At 52.1% G+C, this 21,659-nt stretch overlaps 1 protein-coding gene across 4 annotated transcripts in view; it reads left to right on the top strand.

The window, feature by feature from the left end:
• Positions 1-21,659, top strand: part of GREB1 (growth regulating estrogen receptor binding 1) — a 140,809-nt gene that overhangs the window by 100,640 nt on the left and 18,510 nt on the right. For 2 of the 4 annotated variants that reach the window (XM_059132619.1, XM_059132618.1), the window contains exons 16-22: positions 1,476-1,671; positions 3,399-3,535; positions 11,781-12,120; positions 13,147-13,262; positions 15,145-15,344; positions 16,708-16,809; positions 19,537-20,165. In XM_059132619.1, coding sequence (XP_058988602.1) covers positions 1,476-1,671; positions 3,399-3,535; positions 11,781-12,120; positions 13,147-13,262; positions 15,145-15,344; positions 16,708-16,809; positions 19,537-20,165 — 1,720 coding nt within the window. Of the gene's footprint in view, positions 1-1,475; positions 1,672-3,398; positions 3,536-11,780; positions 12,121-13,146; positions 13,263-15,144; positions 15,345-16,707; positions 16,810-19,536; positions 20,166-21,659 lie in introns of those variants that run through there. The other 2 variants (XM_059132621.1, XM_059132622.1) reach the window with 2 other exon arrangements.

Below are 21,659 nucleotides of genomic sequence, written 5' to 3'. Positions count from 1 at the left end.
TCTCAGGAGACATCCAGTAGAGCCTCTGACAGGTACCATCATGGAAACAGGCTCAGGGTCTCAGGGTTGGGTAGGGGCAGGGAGGATTAGTGCCAAGCTGGCCTTGACCTAGGGCCTCCTTTCCTGTACCCCACTCAGTGAGAAGATGCCCCCTGGTGTGGGGAGGGGACCCTGACCGGAATAGGTCCTTTCCTAATGGCGGGCCCATTGGCTTCAGCACTGAGGGCCATAGCTGGTGCCACCCTTCTGTAGGAGCCATTTGATGGACTCAGTTCAAGTGAATGTAAATCCAGATGCATTTTATTTTATTATTTTTTAAAGATTTTATTTATTTATTTGACAGAAATCACACGTAGGCAGAGAGGTAGGCAGAGAGAGAGGAGGAAGCAGGCTCCCTGCTGAGCAGAGAGCCCGATGTGGGGCTTGATTCCAGGACCCTGGGATCATGACCTGAGCCGAAGGCAGAGGCTTTAACCCACTGAGCCACCCAGATGCCCTAGATACATTTTAGATGCTGTCAGGCTCTGAGTCTGGCAAGATTTCTGATTTACCAGGGCCGTCACCTCCGTAGACTGGCCTGGGGACTGTGCATTTAGACACTGCCGCTGACTGGGTGAGGAGGGAAGGGAGATACCAGGTCAGATCGCCGAGAAAGGCTTTGATTTTGCACGGATGCAGGTGTGTAGGGCTGGGCAGGAACTCAGAGATCACCTGTAGGCAGGGCATATGATTTAAGGTCCCTGCTTAGGCTGGGAGGGATTTGAATGCCCTGAATTCTAAGAAAGGCTAGCTTGTGCATATTCACTGGGCAGGGGGTGGGTTCTCAGAGTAGCCTCCTGCCACCCAAAAGCCCGAGAGTTTTCTGTTCTGCTGGGTTCCCAGGAGAGAAGGCTGAGGCCATGGCCCACAGGGAAGAGCTGAGCTGCGCTTTTCTCCTGGGCCCCTTGCCCAAAATGCCTCCCCTTCCTGGTCCCAAACCTTTAAATTTAATATAGAATGTACCATTTTATATCCTCTGAGGATCCTTTCAGGCCGGTAGGAATTTAGGGGAAAGAATTTGAGACAAGTACACAGTCAGATGGGGCAGAAGGAGCACTTGCGGGTGAGAATTCCCGCTCTGGAGGACTGGGTGGATTGTGTGTCCCCCAAGCAATCCTCCATAAATACTGGTCCCCCGGCTAAGTTTTTAATAAGCAGTGAGTATCCGGGGAGTCCCTGGCAGGTGCTTGCAGTGCGGTCATTTTTTTTTTTTTTTTTCTTAAATTTTTCTCATCATGGGCAGAGCCAGAAGCTTTGATCACTTGCACACTTTGGGGCAGGGCTTGTTAGAAATATAATGTGGGCGGGGCTAGTTAGAGAAATGTAATGTGGGCGGGGCTAGTTAGAAGTGTATTCAACCGCTTGATCCTTGTAAAATTACCAAGCAGGATTCATCTTCCCACTGACTGCGTCTTCTCCCCCCTTTCCTCCCCCAGTGGCACTGTTCATAATCTCTATGCCCAAAGTGACCCGGCCGTGGGATTGGTGGACAGACTGCTCAATTGCAGGGAGGTGAAGGAGGCTCCCAACATCGTGACGCTCCACGTGACGTCCTTCCCCTACGCGCTGCAGACACAACATACCCTCATCAGCCCTTACAACGAGATCCACTGGCCTGCCTCCTATAGCAACGTGAGTGCCTCTGGGCTCCCTTGCCTGGTGTCCCGATGGCCCTTGAGTCGGGAGAAATTCTGCTCGGTAAAAGTCTTGATTAACTGGTGTAGTTGGGGGTCACATGGGTCCCCAGTTTCTTGGATCTTTGATTTGACCCAGAATTAGATTTAAACCCTTCCTTGCCAAAGGACATTAGTTGGCTTCCCCATCTGAGGACATGTAATGTTTAGTCTAGAAGCCTTGGAAAGGTTCCTGCTTTTCCTATGCCCATATCCTTAAGCAGCAGGCCTTAAAATCTCCTTCCGAATGGAACCCACATCCGTAAAACCTGATGAGGTTGTGCTTTATTCCCTGCCTTTTCTCACCAAAACAGAATGCTCCAACTGATCGTCTGAGAATTCTGAGAATAATTGGAGAGTTCTGGGTGGTTGGATTCTAGTTAATGGTTCAAGTAACAAGCAAACCTCAAATTCTAGACTTCTTTGGGGCATCCTAGAGTCATCTGAGGAACTTATAAAGATACTGATGCTTGGTGTCAGTCCGTTAGCGTTGGAGTCAGTGGTAGGGATACCGAGTGTTTCTGTGGCACTTTGGTGAGCTAGGGAAGCACTGTCCTGCGCGGCTTATTGTATGACCTCCTATTAGATGCAGGGGCTAGGATGGTTGCTCATTTATAGAAGGAGAAAATGAGGCAAAGGAGGTTTGAGCTACTTGCCTAAAGGGCCGTGCAGTCGGAGAGCAGTGAGCCTGGCTGGGACCCCGTCCTGCTGGCTGTGGCCCTCACAGAACCTTGGTGCGTGAGGGCAAGTTCATGGCTTTGCAATTTTATTAACCTCTCCAACTCTGACATTTGAGCAGCTCCGGTGTTAGTCTGGGAGGAATGTTATGTCCATGGGGTGAAATTGATTAGATAAATGCATTTCTTTCTGCAGGTTTTAGTAGCAGGCCAAACACAGGATAACTGATTGGCCTGTTCCTAGAACTAGCTTAAGATTGTCGGAAAGAAGCCATTTCACCCAAGAACGTTGTGAGTTTAAAAAACAAGGCCAATGTTGTTCCTGGCAAAGACACCAGGTCAGACGAAGGGAAAAGTCTTGACTGACATGGATGCGGCCTCTTTTTTTTTTTTTTTTTTAAGATTTTATTTATTTATTTGACAGAGAGAAATTACAAGTACACTGAGAGGCAGGCAGAGAGAGAGAGGAGGAAGCAGGCTCCCTGCTGAGCAGAGAGCCCGATGCGGGACTCGATCCCAGGACCCTGAGATCATGACCTGAGCCGAAGGCAGCGGCTTAACCCACTGAGCCACTCAGGCGCCCTGGATGCGGCCTCTTTTAATCAGAGAGTGCTCTGTGCTCTGAGTCTGCAGAGGGAAGTCGTCTGCGGGACTGCAGACTCAGCGCAATTCATTTTTATTTTTTAAAAAAGATTTTTTATTTATTAGAGAGAGCATGCATGTGCGTGTACATGCCACGAGCTGGGGAGGGGCCGAGGAAAAGGGAGAGAGAGTCTTAAGGGCTCCAAGATGACCGTGGAGCCCGATGCGGACTCGATCTCATAACCCTGAGACCATGACTGAGCCAAGGTCCAGAGTCGGACGTTTCACTGGCTGAACCATCGAGGCAGCCCCTGTCAGCACAATGTAGATCAAGATGCCTGTGCCAGCCATCTGGGTGGCCAGCGTGTGACTCTCTCCGTCCCCGCCAATGCCGTGTTTGTGTGACTGATGCTCTTCTCTGTTTCAGGGGGTCGACTTATACCCTGAGAATAAGAAGTACTTCGGGCTGTCAGAGTTCATTGAGTCCACGCTCTCGGGACACAGCCTCCCTTTGCTCAGATATGACAGCTCCTTCGAGGCCATGGTCACGGCATTAGGAAAAAGGTACACGGCTCAGCTGGGAGTTTCCAAAAACACTCAGGAGTCGCGCGTGTGCTGAAGAGTATGCAGCCCAAGAATTCCAGAAGGGGCCACCGCCCTCCTTTCCTGGGTGACGTCGTCCCTCTGCTAAAGGGACCTGGTTTATTTCTTGCCCTGCCTGTGGGGCTACTGATACCTGTCGTGCTGTTGTTCTAGAATATTTTAGAGATGAGAATGGGCAGCAGCATGTTGGAATGTGGAGGGCTGTGTTTGCGATGCAGGCAAGTAGAGAAAGTGGGAGGAGGTAAGACACGAAGGATTTGAAGGCCATGAGAGTGACAGTCCTAGTTGGCTTCGTGTTTCGTGTCCCGCGTGTATCACCTGTCGAGAGTGTATTTTATGCTGTTTGCTGTTCTAAGGGCCTCACCGTCTCTCCTGGCCAGTTGCTGCTATTATCTCCATTTTGCAAGTAAACTGAGGCTCTGAGAGACCCCAGCGACTTCCCTGGGCCGCACATCTGGCCACTGATAGAACCGGCTGTGAAGCCACAGTCAGCCCGACTCTACAGCTTGCGTTCTGACCCGGGCCGCGGCGGACCGCGGAGGCAGATGTCAATGCTGCCATTTCTCAGATGAGGAAACCGAGGCCTGGGAGGTTAAGCGATGGCCATAAAGCCAGGCCAAGGTTTACAGACTGGCTACTGCAAAGCAGAATGAGCGGCTCTGCCCCGGACTGTCCGTGTCGCGCCGGGTCTGCCACCTTCCCTCGTGGAGCCCCACTCTTGTGCCAACAAAGGGATTGCGTTACACGTGGGCTCCTCACGCTGTGCTCCAAGCTGTACTGCTTGGGCAGGATGCAAATAGCTCTTAGGCCTCAAGGGGTGCCTTGGTCAAGAAACCTGACATTCAAGGTTTTCCTTTCCACAAGAGTTCTCCGAGCCTTCCCTTGCCACACGTGCTCTCAGTCCCGTGGAGGCTAGAATGTGCGGCATCTCCGGTGTGTGTCATGGAATCCGTGTTCCCCAGAATGTCCTTGGAGAAGCTAAGTCCCTTTGGGTGTGGGATGCTGAGGGATGTCATCTGCTCTCCCCCCCAACACGTGGGCAGCTGAGGGCTCGAACACCTGTTGAAGGAAGGAGTCCTGCCTCTCTCTCCTCACACGGCTCCTTCCGTCGGGTACTCAGTGAACTGTCACTTCGGGTCCAGTGCTCTGTGTTTATTGCCGAAAATATCCTCACAGTGGAATAGGTCCTGTTATCCCTGTGTGGCAGAGGAGGGAACGGACTTAAGTTGGGTCACATGCCCTAGATCACATGGGTTTGTAGTGAGGCTAGACCTGATCCTTGTCACTTGACTCCAAAATAGTAGAACCTAAGCCATATGGGGCGAGGGCTCATGGCTAGAAGGCCAGACTGACTGCGGACCATATGTTCTAGCTTAAACATGAGTTTTAACCGTTGGCAAATCACAGAACCTCTCTGAACTTCCATAACGTCATCTGTGAACAACTCTACTTTTCTAGTGGCTTCTTATGAGAGTTGGATGAAGCAGGAACATGGGCCGACTCAGGAACAGCTGTGTGCTGAGAGCTTCAGCTCCAGAGTCACACTTCCAGGGTTCGAGGCCTGGGTCTGCCACTTACTAGCCCTGAGACTTTAGGGATGCCTCTCCGTCCTCTGTGGGGAGAAGAATGCCTACCAGATGGGGATGTTCTGAGAACTAAATGAATTAATACATACAGAGCATTAGAGCATGACTGGGGCACATTACATGCTCTTGGTAGCTGCAGCCAACACTGTCATGGCTTTGTCCCCACCGTCACCACTGTTACCATCATGGTCACCACCATCACCACCATTGTCAACACCACCATCAACACTGCTGTTACTGTCACATCCCATGATCACGATCACTACCACTGTGACAACCACTGTCATCATCATCACCATCACTGCTGTCACCATTGTTATTACTGAGAACATCATCCTCACTGTCACCACCATCAGTACTAGTGTCACTGTCACTGTCCCATCATCACTGTCACTGCTGTCACCACCATTATTACCAAGAACATCACCAGCACTGTCACCACCATCACCACTGTCACCATCCCATCATCATGTCACTGCTGTTACCACCATTTCCAAGATCATCAGCATCACTGCCACCACCATCAGCACCAGTGTCACCGTCACTGTCCCATCATCACCGTCACTGCTGTCACCACCATTATTAATGACATCATCACCATCATTGTCACCATCATCCGCACCGCTATCACCATCACTGTTCCATCATCACTGTCACTGCTGTCACCACCATTATTACTGAGAACATCACCATCACTGTCCCCACCGTCAGCACCAGTGTCACCATCACTGGACCATCATCACCATCATGATGCACCTCACCACTGTGGTCATTGCTGCCATTACCATCAGCACCGTTACTGTAACCGCGACCGTCACTGTCATCCTCACCACCATCCTCTTCTTTTCTCTCTTCTCTCCCCCTCTGCTGAACCGGAAGTGTTTCACAGAGATTAAATTTCACTACATGAGAAGAGAATAGAAAACTCTGGAATGTTGAGTTATGGAGAATCATAGGACTGCCTAGGAATCATTTAACCCAACCACCCCACCCCATCTTATAATTGTGGGAATTGAGACCCAGACAGGGGAAGTGATTTTCTCAGGGTCTCACATCCTGTTTGGGGCACCCTGGATTATAGCCAGGTTTGGTGTTCTTTCCACCATGCCCTGCTGCCGTTTCTAGGAATCCACTGTCTGGGTATCTCTTTGAAACAGGCAACTTGGACAGAAGGCACTGAAGGTAAGAACACATTGGTTACTGCCTCTTGCCACCATGTGCACGGCCAGCCTGTTGATATGCCCTGTGCTGCACACAGACCCCAGCCTGTGGCTGGGAAGTCCGCTTGCAAGACCACAGACTCATTGGTCCTTAAGAGATTTAGACATTTAACGACTCCTGTTTTCATTCCAGTATGTTTTCTGTGGCGCTTCCTTCCTATGGGGCCAACCACAAAGGCTTAGGGGCAGGCATGTCCTACACGTACCTACTGTTTGGAGCTGGGCTAGTTCCTGCCTCCCACATGGTAGTTCTTTTTTTCTTTTCTTTCTTTTTTTTTTTTTAAACAATAGCTTTCCCGAGGACTGACTGGCCTACATTAAACTGCAGATATTTGAAATGTTTGATTTGGTGAGTTTTGACATATGTAAACCCTGGCAAACCCTTCACCACAATTAAGCTAACACACAAGAGATTCCTTCTCCCCATTGCTGATTATTTCTTCCTTTCCCTTTCTCACTGTAGACTATGCATTTTCTAGTGTTTTATATGAATGAAATTACACAGTATTTGTCAAAACTTCATTCGTTTCTCCAGTTTACTGATAATGTTGCACATCTTTTCATGTGTTTGTCACTTGTATGTCATTTTTGGTAAAGTGTCTCCTGATGAATTGACTCTTTTATCATTATGAAAGGACCCAAAGGATATAATTCTTTGTTCCAAAATCTACTTTTGCTGATATTATATAGCTGCTCCAGCTTTCCTTTGGTTAATGTCAGCATAGTTTATAGTTTTCCATGTTTTCACTTTTAACCAACTTGTGTCTTTATATTTAAGGTTTTCATGTAGATAGCTTATTGTTGGGTCTTACTTGTTTATTGCATCTGGCAGTCTGTGACTTTTAGTTGAGGTGTTTAGACCATTTACATTTAGTTGAGTTGTTTAGGCCATTTACATTTAATTATTGATGCGGTTGTACTTAAATCTACCATCTTACCGCTTTGCTCTTTGTTTTATCTGTGGTATGGACTCCCTTATTCTGTCTCTTGGATGAACTGAGCATTTATGGTTTCATTCCCTCCTCCACTTGCTTATTAGCTGTAATTCTTATGTCCTTTTAGGTGTTGCATTAGACTTTACAGTGTATATTTTTAAGCTACTTTCTCCTTTCAGGTAATATTATACCACTTCATTAATAAGAACCTTACAGCAGTGTATCTATATCTCACCTGCTAGGCTTTGTACATCTGTGTTCAGACATTTTACTAATAAATGTTATAAACTTCACAATAGATTACTTTTGCTTTAGATAGCCAATTATCTTTTAGAGATATTTAAATAATAACTTTTTAAAAATATTTTTTGTATTTATGCACGTAGTTACTATTTGCAGTGCTTTTCATTTCTCTGTGTGGATTTATCTGGTTCTGTTATCCTTTCTCAAGGACTTTTTTTTTTTATTTTTTTTTTTAAGATTTTATTTATTTATTTGACAGAGAGAGATCACAAGTAGGCAGAGAGGCAGGCAGAGAGAGAGAGGAGGAAGCAGGCTCCCTGCTGAGCAGAGAGCCCGATGCGGGACTCGATCCCAGGACCCTGAGATCATGACCTGAGATCATGACCTGAGCCGAAGGCAGCGGCTTAACCCACTGAGCCACCCAGGCGCCCTCAAGGACTTTTTAATCAACATTTCTAAGGAAGGTCTGCTGGTGATGCAGTCTTTATGCTTTTGTGTGTCTTTATTTTTACTAATTTTTAGAAGATATTTCCCTAGGTATAAAATTTAGGTAGTTTTCTTTTTCAGTGCATTGAAGATGTTGCCCTACTATCTTCCAGCTTGCATTGTTTCAAACAAAATCTGTTGCCTTCACCTTTGTTTCTCTCTATAATGTGCCCTCCCCTCCCAGGTCCTTCCATCCAGTGACCAAGCCACTTTAAAATGTTTAAAAATTTGTTACTGGTTTTAAGTAATTTAAGATATGCTTTGTTAATAATTTTCTTCATGTTTCTTGTACTTAATTGAATTTTTATTAGGTTTGAGAAAAAAATCAGTTATTATTTCTTCAAATATATTTTTCTACATTCCCCTTCTGTCTTTTAGAGTAATCCAATAACATACATTAAGCTGCTTGAATTTGCTCCGTAACTGGTGCTGTAGTCATTGTTTATTGTTTCCCCTTGTTTCATCTTAGATAGTTTCTATTACTGTGTTTTTACATTTGTTAATCTTTTTTCCTGCTGTCAGTCACATCTCGATTGTTTCTTTATGTATATGTGTGTGTGTGTGTGTATTTTTTTTTTTTTAAATAAAGGCAAAGGAGTCTTGTATAACAAGAAGGAACTTTTCTCCTAAGAGAGAAGGTGTCCTCTAAGAAAAGAAGAAAAGAATTTTAGGTAGCACATGCATGAATGTACATACACGTTGATGGATGGATGTTAAACAGTTACTTGTGTTTGTTTATTAATCAGAACTCTTCTTTGCAAGTGACAGAAACTCAACTTGAACTACCTTAAGAAAAGGAGAGCCATGTATTGAGTCATGAAATAAAAGGAGAGGTTGAATAAATGAACCACTGAATGTCAGAGATGCAGCTGGTTTCAGAAGGAACTTACATTAGGTATTAAACACTGTAGAGACTGTGTTGTCTTGTTTTTGGTATCTCTCTTTGTGTTGTCTGTATTGTATCTCAGTGCACAGTGGCTTCTTCCATGAAAACATCACCTCTCATTGCTGCTGAATTACACAGTCTTCAGCTTCTAGAGGGTGGCTGATTTTTTTAAACAGTTTGAAAAATTCCGAGAAAAGACTGATGACCTATCCTGGGTCAGGTACCCATCCCTGAATGCATTATCACTGGCTGGGCAGGGCAAGTCCAAATACCAAGATGGCAGCTCCCATGAGAATTCAGGGTCCAGCTTCATCTTCTTTTTTTTTTTTTTTTTTTAAAGATTTTATTTATTTATTTGACAGAGAGAGATCACAAGTAGGCAGAGAGGCAGGCAGAGAGAGAGAGGAGGACGCAGGCTCCCTGCTGAGCAGAGACCCCCCGATGCGGGGCTCGATCCCAGGACCCTGAGATCATGACCTGAGCCGAAGGCAGCGGCTTAACCCACTGAGCCACCCAGGCGCCCCCAGCTTCATCTTTTTTATGAGGGTTTTTAGTTTTGATCTCTCAAATTGGAGTCTTTTTTTTTTTCTTTTAATCTCTAACAATCTCAATCTTTTGTTTTTTAAATGGATAGAATTTAATTACAATAATTGATTTAATGTTCTTATCTACTAATTCTATCATGTGTGTCATTTCTGAGTCAGTTTCTATTGATTGATTTTTCTGCCTCCTTATTGTGGGTTGTAATTATCATCTTTAAATATCTGGTAATTTTTGAGAAGATTCCAGACATTGTAAATCTCACCTTGTTGGGGCTGGATATATTTGTATTCCTATAAATGTTCTTCAGCTATGTTCAGGGATGTAGTTAAGTTACTTGGAGATGGTTTAATCCTTTTAGGTCTGACTTTAAGCTTTGAGCTTTGTTAGATAGGACCAGTTTAGTCCAGGGCTGTCCCTACTAAGGCAAAACCCTCTAAGTAGTCTATAATGCTCCATGAATTCTGAGGTCTTCCATGCTGTTAGTGGGAACAGGAACTATTCTAAAACCTGTGTGAACTTGAGGCATTGTTCCCTTTAATTCTCTTGGATGGTTTCTTTCTTGGCCTTGAGTAGTTTCCTCATCTAATACACTGATCACTCCTCAGCTGATGACTTGGGGGACCCTCTGTAGTTCTCCTGAGTTCTCTATTTGTGCGGCTTACTCCTTTCTGGTTCTTCCCCTGTGAACTCTTGATACCTTGATTTCCCTGGACTCCAATGCTGTTCTTCAAGTCAGGGAGAACAATGATGCTTTGCCATTCCAGAAACTTCTTCCAGGAAGAAGCTGGGAGCTCACCCAATTTGGTTCCCATTTCTGAGGATCACTGTCTTTCACTTCCTGGTGCCCAATGTCTTGAAACACTCTTGTTTCATATATTTGTCCAGTTTTTTGGTCATTTCAGATGAATAAATATGGTTCCTGTTCTGACTCTGCTTGTCCTTTGAACAGAGTTGAATGCAGGTGCTTCCCACCACATCAGAGTTGGGGAAGAAGAATGCTTCCTCCCAAATGCCTCCTGCCCTTCTTCATCCCCCTTCATCCCACCTTGCTCAGGGTGACGTGGGGCCACCACAGCTGGGACAGTGCTGTAGGACAGGGGAGACCATGCGTTTTCCACCGTGCTCTCTGCTTTGCTTCTTAAGCACTGTTTGGCCAGTGTACCAGGGGTAGGGCAAGGCAGTCCTTGGAGGGCTGACTCCGCTCTGTTCCAGAGTCTGCAGATCAGTCGTGCCTTCCTGAGAGAGCAGGCACGTGGTAGTGTTCAGTTTGCCAAGCCAGCTCTCCAATGTATAGAACTCCCGGCATAGTTGAAATGCTAAGGACAAAGAATGAAGACAAGGAGAGTAGTAGATGAGGGAAGACCGCCGAAACTCTGCGGAAGGTGACTGATTGCCCTGGTAGAGCTCTCAGGGTGGCATGGCCATGCTAAGGGTCCGATCTTTGTAGATCCAGAAACTTCTCTATCTTTGCTCCAAAAAGCCACTGTGTCAGGAGATGCTTTCCAGTGAAATAAACCCACAAGAACATCATTGATTGGTAAAGCAGATGTCGACTTGTTCCTACTGAGAAACACGGTGGCCTACAGGGGTGGGGTTTTCTGCTGGGGCTCTGGGTCTGTTTCTGATGTGCGGGTCACGAGACCGTTAACAGGGCATGTGGTCATGGTGGGGTTGCCACTTTTGTGTGTAAACACAGATGGTAACAGTTTCTGAAGCCCAAACTGGGATCGGTTTGACTGAATGTGTCCTGATTTGTAATTCATGTCAAATCACATTTAGGTACCGTTTTGGTTACTCATTGGCCTTGAAATGAAGGCCGAGGTGTGCCTTCAGGATGGCCGCCCTCAATCTGGGGAAGGTGACAGCCGCGCTTACGTGCTGAGCCTGGTGGTTCTATTTTCAGTGGGAATGGGGGCAGATTGCAAATTAAGCTGATGAGAGACGGAACAATCATTTGTTTCCTTCATGCCTCTTTGCTCATTGCACAGTATTTATTGAGCCGCTCCTGTGCACCAGGGCTGGAAAGTGCAGAGAAATAGCGGACCCGTGCCCTTGTTTCCTAGCTGGAAGTGCCCGAGCAATTTTCGATTCGACCTCTAAGGAAGCCTTCCCTTTCAGGTTGGAATCGACCAGCTTTGGAAGGAAACACAAGCTGCGTGCAACCTGGGAGCCGCCATGCCTGCATTGGTGGCTGTGCTGGGTTCCCTGCTGGCTGGGCACCGGCCCCGCTACTCCTCCCGGAGCGCTCCGGGCGTCCCCAAGGTGGCCGGCAGCCCGGTCACGGCCCCGTCTCTCCGTTTGTTGCAGGTTCCCCCGCCTGCACAGCGCGGTGATCAGGACCTTTGTTCTCGTGCAGCACTACGCGGCCGCGATGATGGCCGTGAGCGGCCTCTCGCAGATGAAGGACTACACGTCAGTGGAGACACTGGAGATCACCCAGAACCTCATCAACGCCCCCAAACAGTGCCCCTGCGGCCACGGGCTCATGGTCCTGCTGCGGGTGCCCTGCTTGCCGCTGGCGGCCGTGGCCTACGAGCGACTGGCCCATGTGCGGGCGCGCCTGGCCCTAGAGGAGCACTTCGAGATCATCCTGGGCAGCCCCAGCTCTGGCATCACCGTCGGGAAGCACTTCGTGAAGCAGCTCAAGGTGGGCGCTGCGGGGAGGGGCGGGAGGGGTGACAGAATGGCAGCAGACACCTCAGTGAGCCTGTCTGTCATGCCCCCTCCATGGCGGGCCACCCCTCTGGCTGCCTGTCTTGTCCTGTCCCTGCCTACTGGACCGAATTACTTATAAATGTTACCCCCCAATGCTTTGTCTTGCTCTTTTTTTTTTTTTTTTTAAGATTTTACTTATTTGAGAAAAAGGGGGAGAAAGAGTCAGTGAGCCAGAGTTGGGGGAGGGACAGAGGGAGAAGCAGACCCCCCGCTGAGTGGGGAACCTGACACAGGACTTGATCCCAGGACCCTGAGATCATGACCTGAGCCGAAGGCAGAGGCTTAACCGACTGAACCACCCAGGTGCCCCCGTCTTGCCCTTTCAGACTTCCGGGCTGCCGTGTGCCTTTCCTTCTTCCTGGGAGTGCTTTTCTCCTCCTCCTTGGTTTAGCGAACGGTTTAGCCTGTAAACTCAGCTGCTGCCTTTTCCTCTCTCGGGAAGCTGCCCCTCCCTGCCCGTTGGTTCTCCTCTGCATGGAGGCAGGGGCTGGCGTGGTGCTGCCTGTCCTCTGGCTCTTTCCCCAGGCGGTGGAGGGCAGGGACCACCCCCACAGCTCAGCGCCCCCAGACTAGCGCAGTGCCCGGCCCCGAGCTCCTCACTGAGCCCGCAGAGAGGGAGGGAAAATGCGGGAGAGTCACACAGATTCCCGAGGGAAGAGTCGAGCAGCAGCTGCGAGGGAGAGGCCCGGTTAAGGAAGCTCCGTGCGAGCGGTAGACACAACTGCGAACGCACACTTGGTCCCGGGGACGCGGCCGCAGATGGCCCGTCACGGCCGACACGGGCCATCCCGTGCGGCTGGGAGTACGGCCGGGAAGCCGACGACACGCTTTCTTGTCCTGCGAAGAACCGTCCTTTTCACGAAACGCTTCCGGTCAGGAGGACGCCGTAGAGCGGTCAGAGCTGGGCCAGTCCGGCCGGGAGGAGGCTCGCCCGCCTCACTGCTTTCCCTTCCCGCAGATGTGGCAGAAGATCGAGGCCGCGGAGTGGCGGCCTCAGACTTACCTGGAGCTGGAGGGCCTGCCGTGCATCCTCATCTTCAGCGGGACGGACCCGCACGGGGAGTCCTTACCGAGGTGAGCCGAGGGGCTGTGGCTGCCCGTGCCTGCGGCTCTGGGGGGCCGTCAGGCCGGCCTGCCGGTGCCCGACGGCAGGTGGAGTCTTCACGTTCACGGTCACCACGGAGTTGTGTGTTTATCTGACAGTTTTCTGCCTGTGGCGGTGGAACGTGTCTGAGGTCTGGGCACCATTCCCTCATTCGCAGACAGGCCCCTTTTGGGCTCCCTGGGCGGGAGGGTGGCTGTTGCTGGGCCCGTGGGTGAAGGCCTTCCAGCTGGGGTAGGGTCGATGCCTCTCTTGGTTTCTCCCCCCGAGGATCACCGTGTGCATTGGGGAAGGCTCTTCTGTTTAGGAAAGAATCTGATCATCTTGGGGGTCAAAGCTTCATTTCTCCCAGGGTGTCGCTGCTGGGATAGTGGGGCCCTCCCGGTGGAAGAGGCGTTCTGGGAAAAGGGGAGGTGGCGGATGCCCCTCAGGAGGGGCTGGTTTCCACACACAGAGCTGACTGTCTCAAAGGCTGTCTTCCGTTGGAGACCACAGCCACACGGGTCAGCTGTGAACCCACTCAGTGTCTCCCGGGGTCTCTGGGCCATCACACGGACAAGTAGACACTCAGGACAGAAGGTCACTGAGTCTCCAGTAAGGCAGTTGCTTGAATGAGTGGCAACAGTTTGGCTCCTAAAGGTTTACTTAATACCGTGGCGAGGGGAGGCAGCCACACATTCTTCCCTGTAGAACAAAACAGTACGAGGGGACGCTTCCTGAGCTCCTGTCTCGTGCCGGCACTGTACCAGATTCTTCTCATTGTGCTGTAGTTCATTTTACCCTCACTACTCTAGCCCTGGGGGGAGGTCATATTTCACTGTCCCCTTTGAGCAGTGAGGGAATGGGACTTAGAGATTAAGTGTGGGTGGAAAACCACGGACTCCAGGCTGCCCACCTCCAAAGCTGGGGTTCCTTCCCCTGGGCCACCCCGCACATACATGAGGGCTACTGCACACCGCGTCCTCGCAGGCCAGGTAAAGGGGGCTCTAAAACATTTAACCTTGGTTGTTGCATTTCACACGGATTATTTCTTCCATCCCTCAACTCCCTAAGAACTAAGACAATGCCTTAAGCCATCTTAAATTTGAGCAAGCACTTACTGAGCACCTTCTCTGTATCAGGCCCAGTGTCGACTTTCCATAGAGAATTTAGTCTTTGCAAGGATACAAAACTGTCCCGTTTTGTAGATGAACAAATGAAAGGCCATTTGCCTGAGGTTGTAGAGCGTGACTGGAACCGCATTTCCTCTCTCCAGGTGTGTTGGGGTTTCCACCCCACAGCCCGAGCCCGCGTTGGCCTGACCTCCGTGCCCACTCCTCTGCCTCTCTCATTGCTTGTTGGGGTCTTCCCAGACAGACTCCTTTCTCATATGGCAGTGACTTGATTGTCAATCCCTCCCTAGCATCTAGCACTGTCCTGGCACATTTTAAATGCTGATTGACTCATTAAATGTCCACCGACTGCATACAGTCCTCAAACAGTGCACTTAGATGGCTGTTAATTAATTCTCATCTTTGAGATGAGAATCTGAGCCTGTAGGAAGTTCCCCTGCTTGAGAAACATTCTGGCCCTAGAAAGTAGCAGAGCTGGGGTTCAGTCCTGCTTTTCTTCTGGCCTGCAGATGCCCTTTCGATGACAGGACGGGGCTGAATCCATGGCAGGTGCCCCCAAGACAGTTACTTTTCAACTGACCTGGTTGCCAAAGGCTCACCATCTGGTGATCTGTGTTTCCGTTTGCACAAGTCCGAGGCCCTAATGAGTGGCAGGGGCTGGTCCTGATCCCCGTTCCCTCCAGCACTGGGAGAGGGGCCTCACTGTACAAGACACTCAAAAGATACTCTCTGTTTCCTCCAGGTCTCTGAGGTACTGCGACCTGCGTCTGATCAACTCCTCGTGCCTAGTGAGGACGGCGCTAGAGCAGGAGCTGGGCCTGGCTGCGTACTTTGTGAACAACGAGCTTCCCTTGGAGAAGGGGGCCCGGCACGAGCCCTTAGAGAGCGACGCAGAAAAGCTGAGCAGCACAGACAACGAGGATGAGGAGCCCGTGACGGAGGGTGAGGGGTGGTGGGTCTGCCTCGCCTTCACATCTTGGGGGGAGCCTGCCCTTGTGCGGCCCTGGGCTCGTCTCGTGGGCAGCAGCTCTGATGAGCGCGGTCTGGAGAGGTCTTTGCAGGAGATGGCAGGTCCCTTGTTGCATTCAGATTTTGCTTCCTGCCCCTCTTTCTGGAGGTACAAGAAAATGGAAATCCCAACTGTGTTCTCCCGAGCTCCAGAATTCTTAGAGACTAGGAAGGGAAATCACGATTTCTCAGGACTCTGTTTCCTGCTCTGTGTGACTTGGCGGTGGCATTCCTGCCCCAGATGAGCTTTCCTCTGTGTGAGTCAGCGGGATGGGTCAATTATGGGGATTGATGATAAAAGGCCGGTTTCATTCAAAGACATGAAAATCCAACACTCTATTTTAATAGGGCCCATGCATCGGAGCAGGGCTTGGATTCAGACTTGTCAATAGCACAGCAAGAGAAAAGACACAGCTGTTCATACAAACATGGGAAGCATTTGTGGGGTGTGATGCGGGGTCTTCCCGCTAACTGTGTGACTTGGAACACCTCCTGCTTCCTTTACTGGCTTCAGATTGCTCATCTGTAAGACAGGCTAGAAGACCCCCTGGACAGACTCTGCTGGGGCTGTAAGGACCTTGCACAAACATGATTTTGACCCTGACATTAAGATGCCTCAGTCTCCCTGTTGTCCATGGGATGAATGCGCATTCCTGGCATTTTACAGCCTGCCTCTCTAGTCTCTCTGTTCATGCTTCTCACACTGTCCCCTGTGCTGTGGGTCTCACTCAGCTCATCGGGGTTCCCTGGCTGTTCCCTGCTGTTGTTACTCTGGGCCACACAGAGGCTCTCCTGTGACTTTGAGCTCCCTCTCCTCTGTGCTTTACCTGGAAACCCCTGCCAGCCCTTCAGGGCTCAGGTCGGGTCACTCCTTCCAAGAAGTCACCTGCTCCTGTTTTCCCGTTCCGGGCGGGAGCCTGGCTCCGGGGTGTCTCTGTGCTCCTTACATCTGTACCTGTGGGTCCTGAGAAGGAGTCTGCGTCAGCCGGGAGCGCCTGAGTGGCCTACGTTCCCCACTTCTGTCTCCTCGGGGCTCTGTCAGAGGCGGGTGCCTGCAAGATGGTAGCTGGGTCGGCAGATGGATGGACGGATGCATGAACAGATGGTTGGACCCATGGATGGATGGATGGATTCATGAATGGATGGTTGGACCCATGGATGGATGGATGGATTCATGAATGGATGGTTGGATGCACGGGTGGATGCTAGGTGTGAACACACTCTGCAAACTCAAGTGCTGGGCGAACACATGAGATGATGATCACGAGTCATGTTCAGCACGTGTGTCTTGAAACAGGCTCCACCTCGGAGAAGAGGAGCCCCGTGAAGAGGGAGAGGTCCCGCTCCCACGATTCCGCGTCTTCGTCTCTGTCCTCTAAAGCGTCCAGTAAGTCTCCAGGTGGGACACAGTGCACTTCTGCATGTTTCTTTTGGACATTAGAGAATGAGAAGAGATCTTTATTTTCCCCTAGAACTGGGAAGAGAAGGGGATCTTTGAAAACCAAAGTTTCTTCGGGAGTGATTGTGTTTCTGGATTCGGGTCTGGGACGTAAGGAGTTTGGGCAGGAACTCCGAGTTCCTGGGAGAAGATCGTGGACTCTGTCCCCCTCAGTGGCCTGTGCTGGGCGGTGTCCCCTTGCTGCTTCCCAGGCAGTTGTTGGTTTAGGGAATGAGTTGCCCCGAGGGAGGAGGGGGGCTGGGGTGAGGTGTTCTTGTCGAGTCTGAAGGCAGAGAGAAGTGCACCCAGATTTCCCTGGGGGAAAAGCAACAGAAGGCAGCAGGTGTACCCTGAGCCCTGGACCCAGACTGCAGGGAACTGTGGGGAAAATGCCCAGTCTCTGCCTAAGGGAGGCTCGGCGTCCGGGAGCAGTCAGGACTGGCCACATGAGACGGTATCGCCTGTCTTCCTGTTGTGACTGTTACCGAGAACCCACTCTGTATCTGAGTCCGGGTGGAAAGACGGGTGAGGTACAGCCCGCTTTCGGGGAGCCCATGGTCCCTCGCCAGTGTGTGATGTGCCGCAGAGGCCTCCTTGTGGTCTATGCGCACACTCACGCGCGTGAAGTGGGACAGGCGTGTGGGTGAAGAGGTAGTTTTGCCTCAGTTGGGGGCAGATTTAGGGGTCGGGTTTGGCCCCTGCAGGTTTCAGGAGCAGCTGGCCTGTGTGTCTCGGAGGAGAAGATAGTCAGGAGGGAGGGGGCTTCGGCGGTGGAGGCGCGTGTGGGGTTGGGGCCCAGGACGCGGTCACGTGGGCTGCAGCTCTGTGCTGACGGGCGGACGGGCGCCTGGCTGGGGTCAGGGCGCAGCTGTGGGGTCAGAGCGCACCAGGGGGTTTCGGGTCAGTCAGAAAGCCAAGTGCTGTAGCCTCTGGTGTCCTCTGCCCCAAACAGTGTAGGGCACCCAGGGCCCCGGGTGGAGCTGGCGAATGGCTGGGTGGGTGACTCTGCTATTCCGATAGCCGGGAATGGGGCTTTGTTCTTCCCCAGTCCTGATGGGATTGCTTTTTAGAAGGTTGTGGGGACACACTGCTCTGTGCAGTGTCTCCAGGAGTAGAATGCCCAGGCTACGAGCCAGGCTCTCTCCATCTGGAGTTCTTCTGTTAGTGAGGTGACTTTCATACTTACCTGGCAGGGGAGGTACCCTGGTCATTGAGGTGACTTTCTTAGCCGGGACTCTTCAGAAGGGCCTGAGATCCTTAGGGGTCTCTGACGAGGTATTTCTCATGGCGTTGGCTACTGTAGATTTCAGAGATGAGGGGACGGAGGCCCAGGGAATTGAGATTTGGCCAGAGCCACATGAGTTGGGGTGGGGACCTGGGTGTCCCTGGGTCTCATCTTTATAGACTGGCAGTTCCCCTGAATTCAACTGGGGACAGACCAGTGGAGGTCTGGGGTTGACAGAAAGAAACATCTGTGTGGGCATCGGTCCTCAGGGTCTCGCCAGGCCGGCGCTCACGACCTAGAGAAGCGGATGAAGGCACCGGGGTTCCCTTGGTCTGCTTTTGGGATCTTGTGCCTCTTTGATGTCCTTCAGGCCCATCTGTCCCCTTGCCCTGGGCCAGGACACAGGTCCGGGTCCCTCACAGCCTCCCCATATCTGCTCTTCTGCTGTCACTGTTTCAGGTGCCTTGCCCGAGGGCGAGGTGTCAGCTGGAGCCTTCAGCGGAGGGAGCCGGCCAGTGCCGTATTTCCTCCTCCCGTGGTTCTGGAAGCATCTAGAAGGGCAGGCTGGCCGCGCAGGCCTTTGGGGAGTGGCGGGACCCCTGCTGGGGAGCTCGGATACACAGGGGAGGTTGCCTGAGCAGCGTGGTGTGTGGGGTACGGGCTGAGCCAGGGGCAGGGGGGCGGGAAGGCCTTTCTGCGGAGGGTGGTGTGGGGCTGTCGGCCTCCCTGGGTCTGTCTCCCGGGGAAGGACAAAGTGAAGGCTGCGGTGCAGCATCCTCTCTGCCCTGCTTTCTGCGGGGCCTGCGGTCTGCAGGGCTGGCGCGAGCCGGTACGCGAGGCCTGGGGTGTGAGGCTGGGGTGGCATGAAGACAGCCGGGTGCTGCCCGGTGGGGGCCCCCGCTCAGCCAGGTCTCAGCGGGGTGCACTGGGGGAGGGGCAGCAGGAGGGCCCTTTGTGGGGGGCTGCTGTGCCTGCTGCCCCTCCTCTCCCGATCCTTCGGAAAGTTGGGGAATTCTAGCGTTTGGTTGAAGCTGCTGAGTCCTGCGAGTCTCACCGGCAGTTTGAGCTCGAAGCTGTGGCTGTGCTGGTGCGGAGGCAAGACGAGCCGCAGGAGGGACAGCAGGGAGGGGTGCTCCCGGGAGCACTGCACAGGGTGTGGGGGGGGCTCGAGCCCGCGAGGCAGGGGCTTGTGGAGCAGATTGGGTCAGGGGTTGCAACGGGGCGGCTTTTGAGGCCGTGCGCCGGGTGCTGGGGTGGGTGTGGGGTGACACTGGCTCTCTCTTCGGCGAGCCATGGCTCTGTCAGAAGACAAGAGAGTTTCTGTTGACCCAGAGGGGGATTTTGTTCGTGAAAGTTCCCGGTGGTTGTGAGGAACGGGTAGTTTGTGTCGCAGGAACAGGAGTGGTGGGTGCTTCGGCGAGGGTCCTTCCTGGGGCGTGACTGACAGGCGCGTCCCTCCCCAGGCTCGGCGCTGTGTGGCGAGTCCTCGGCTCCGCCCGGGGCACCCTCGCAGGGGGAGCGGGCCAGATCGCCACAGCCCTGCGGCCCCTCGGAGGAGGCCAGGGCCCCTGGGGAGAGACAGAGGCCCCAAGCGAGTCGGGGGCCGCCGTCGGTCATCAGCAGGCACAGCCCTGGGCTGGCCTCCCAGCCGGACCCTGGCCCGAGAGCCGGCCAGAAGAGCGTCCAGGTGTCGGTCACCCCGTCGTCCTCCCAGCTGTCCTCCTCGGGCTCCTCGCCCTCGTCTGTGGCCCCCGCAGCCGGCACGCTCCTCCCGCAGGCCTCCCAGTGCTCCATGACCAAGGCCTGCCGGCAGCCCCCCGTCGTCTTCCTGCCCAAGCTGGTGTACGACATGGTCACAGCCACCGACAGCAGCGGCCTGCCCAAGGCTGCCTCGCTCCTGCCCTCCCACTCGGTCATGTGGGCCAGCTCCTTCCGCCCCCTGCTCAGCAAGACGATGACGTCCACGGAGCAGTCCCTCTACTACCGGCAGTGGACGGTGCCACGGCCCAGCCACATGGACTACGGCAACCGCGCCGAGGGCCGCGTGGACGGCTTCCACCCGCGCAGGCTGCTGCTCAGCGGGCCCCCTCAGGTGGGTGCTGCCCCGCGGGGCCCTGGGCTGCGTGGGGGTCCTCGTGTTCATGCCTGCGGGGCAGGTTTGGGGCTGACAACATCCCCTTGGTCACATCCTGCCGTTCCCATGGCAGACCCTGCAGTGGGCGGGGGGGGGGGGGGGTCGGAGGTCGGGACCTGCTGCCGCCCACGGCTGGCTGACGTCCAGGCTCGGGCCTCATGTTCCTGCCTGCATGATGTGGGGGCGGAGAGCTTCTCGGGGGGTGCTTCTCCTTCCCACGGCCAGTCTGTGCCAGTTAGAAACCCCCCACCCCGCCCGCACCCCTGCCCAGGGTTCTGCACTGGAAGGTTTTGGTACGTTACTGGGAGGCAGGAGGCCCGTCCCGGTCCCAGCCTCTCACCTCACTGTGTTTTCCTAACAACGAAAGACTGTCGCCGTTGTCAGAATGGCAGCCTCTGCCACGTGCTGGGAGTGTGTGAAGATGACCGTGTCCGGTCCTGGAAGGTGCTTTGTCAGGACAGTGCAGAGGTGGGAGCTGGGCTCCGGAGTGGGCTCGGATTCTGGCTCAGACAATAACTGGCACCCTGGGCAGGAGCCAGCCTTCTTCGTGCCCCAGTGTCCTCTCTGAGAATGAGGATAAGCGCGGCACCTGAGTCGGAGACGGGAGCATTGAACGAGAGAGTAACCCCAAGGCATCTGGAGGACCGCCTGACTGTGGGGGGCACATGGGGTCAGTTACTGCTCTCTTCACCCCTGTCGGCACCGTCCTGTCCCGCGCCGGGATGTGGTGCCTCCAGACTCAGCCTGTTCTTTATAGTCTGGTCCAAGAAATACAAACCCGCAAAAATGTGTATAAGAATGCTCATTTTAGGGGCACCTGGGTGGCTCAATTAAGCCTCTGCCTTCAGCTTAGGTCATGATCTCAGGGTTCTGGGATCGAGCCCCGCATCGGGCTCTCTGCTCAGCGGGGAGCCTGCTTCCCCCCTCTCTCTCTGCCTGCCTCTCTGCCTGCTTGTGATCTCTGCCTGTCAAATAGATAAATAAAATCTTAAAAAAAAAAAAAGGAAAAAAGATTGCTCATTTTAAAATTATTTACAATAGTAAAACAAACTGGGAACAGCCAAAGTTCCGTTGGTCAAGGTTGGTATCTTGAAGTTCGGCCATTGAAAGTTGGAGATCGATCTCTTGATGCTGACATGAAAATTTCTCTAAGATTTAAACTAAAAAGTTGAAATCAAAATTGAAAAAAATCAAGTTACAGGGTAATACATACACGGTGTAATATCAATTAGGAAAGTAAGCATCGGTGTGTATGTATACATCTCTGTGTGTGAAAATACCAAAAACCTCCGGCAGAATTGCCACTGAGGAGGGAGTGGAATTTGTAAACTTTCTTCTTCATCGTCACTCTGTATTTCTTGAATTTTTTAATGGGTGAGCATATATGAACTTTCTGTAAATTTGAAAAAAGGGGATCCTGGTTTCTTCCTGCTGTCATGTTATTGGATGGTA

The sequence above is a fragment of the Mustela lutreola genome, chromosome 9 (assembly GCF_030435805.1).
Source record: "Mustela lutreola isolate mMusLut2 chromosome 9, mMusLut2.pri, whole genome shotgun sequence".
In the NCBI taxonomy this organism is placed as follows: Eukaryota; Metazoa; Chordata; class Mammalia; order Carnivora; family Mustelidae; genus Mustela; species Mustela lutreola.
This window is presented reverse-complemented; position numbering and strand designations above follow the sequence as displayed.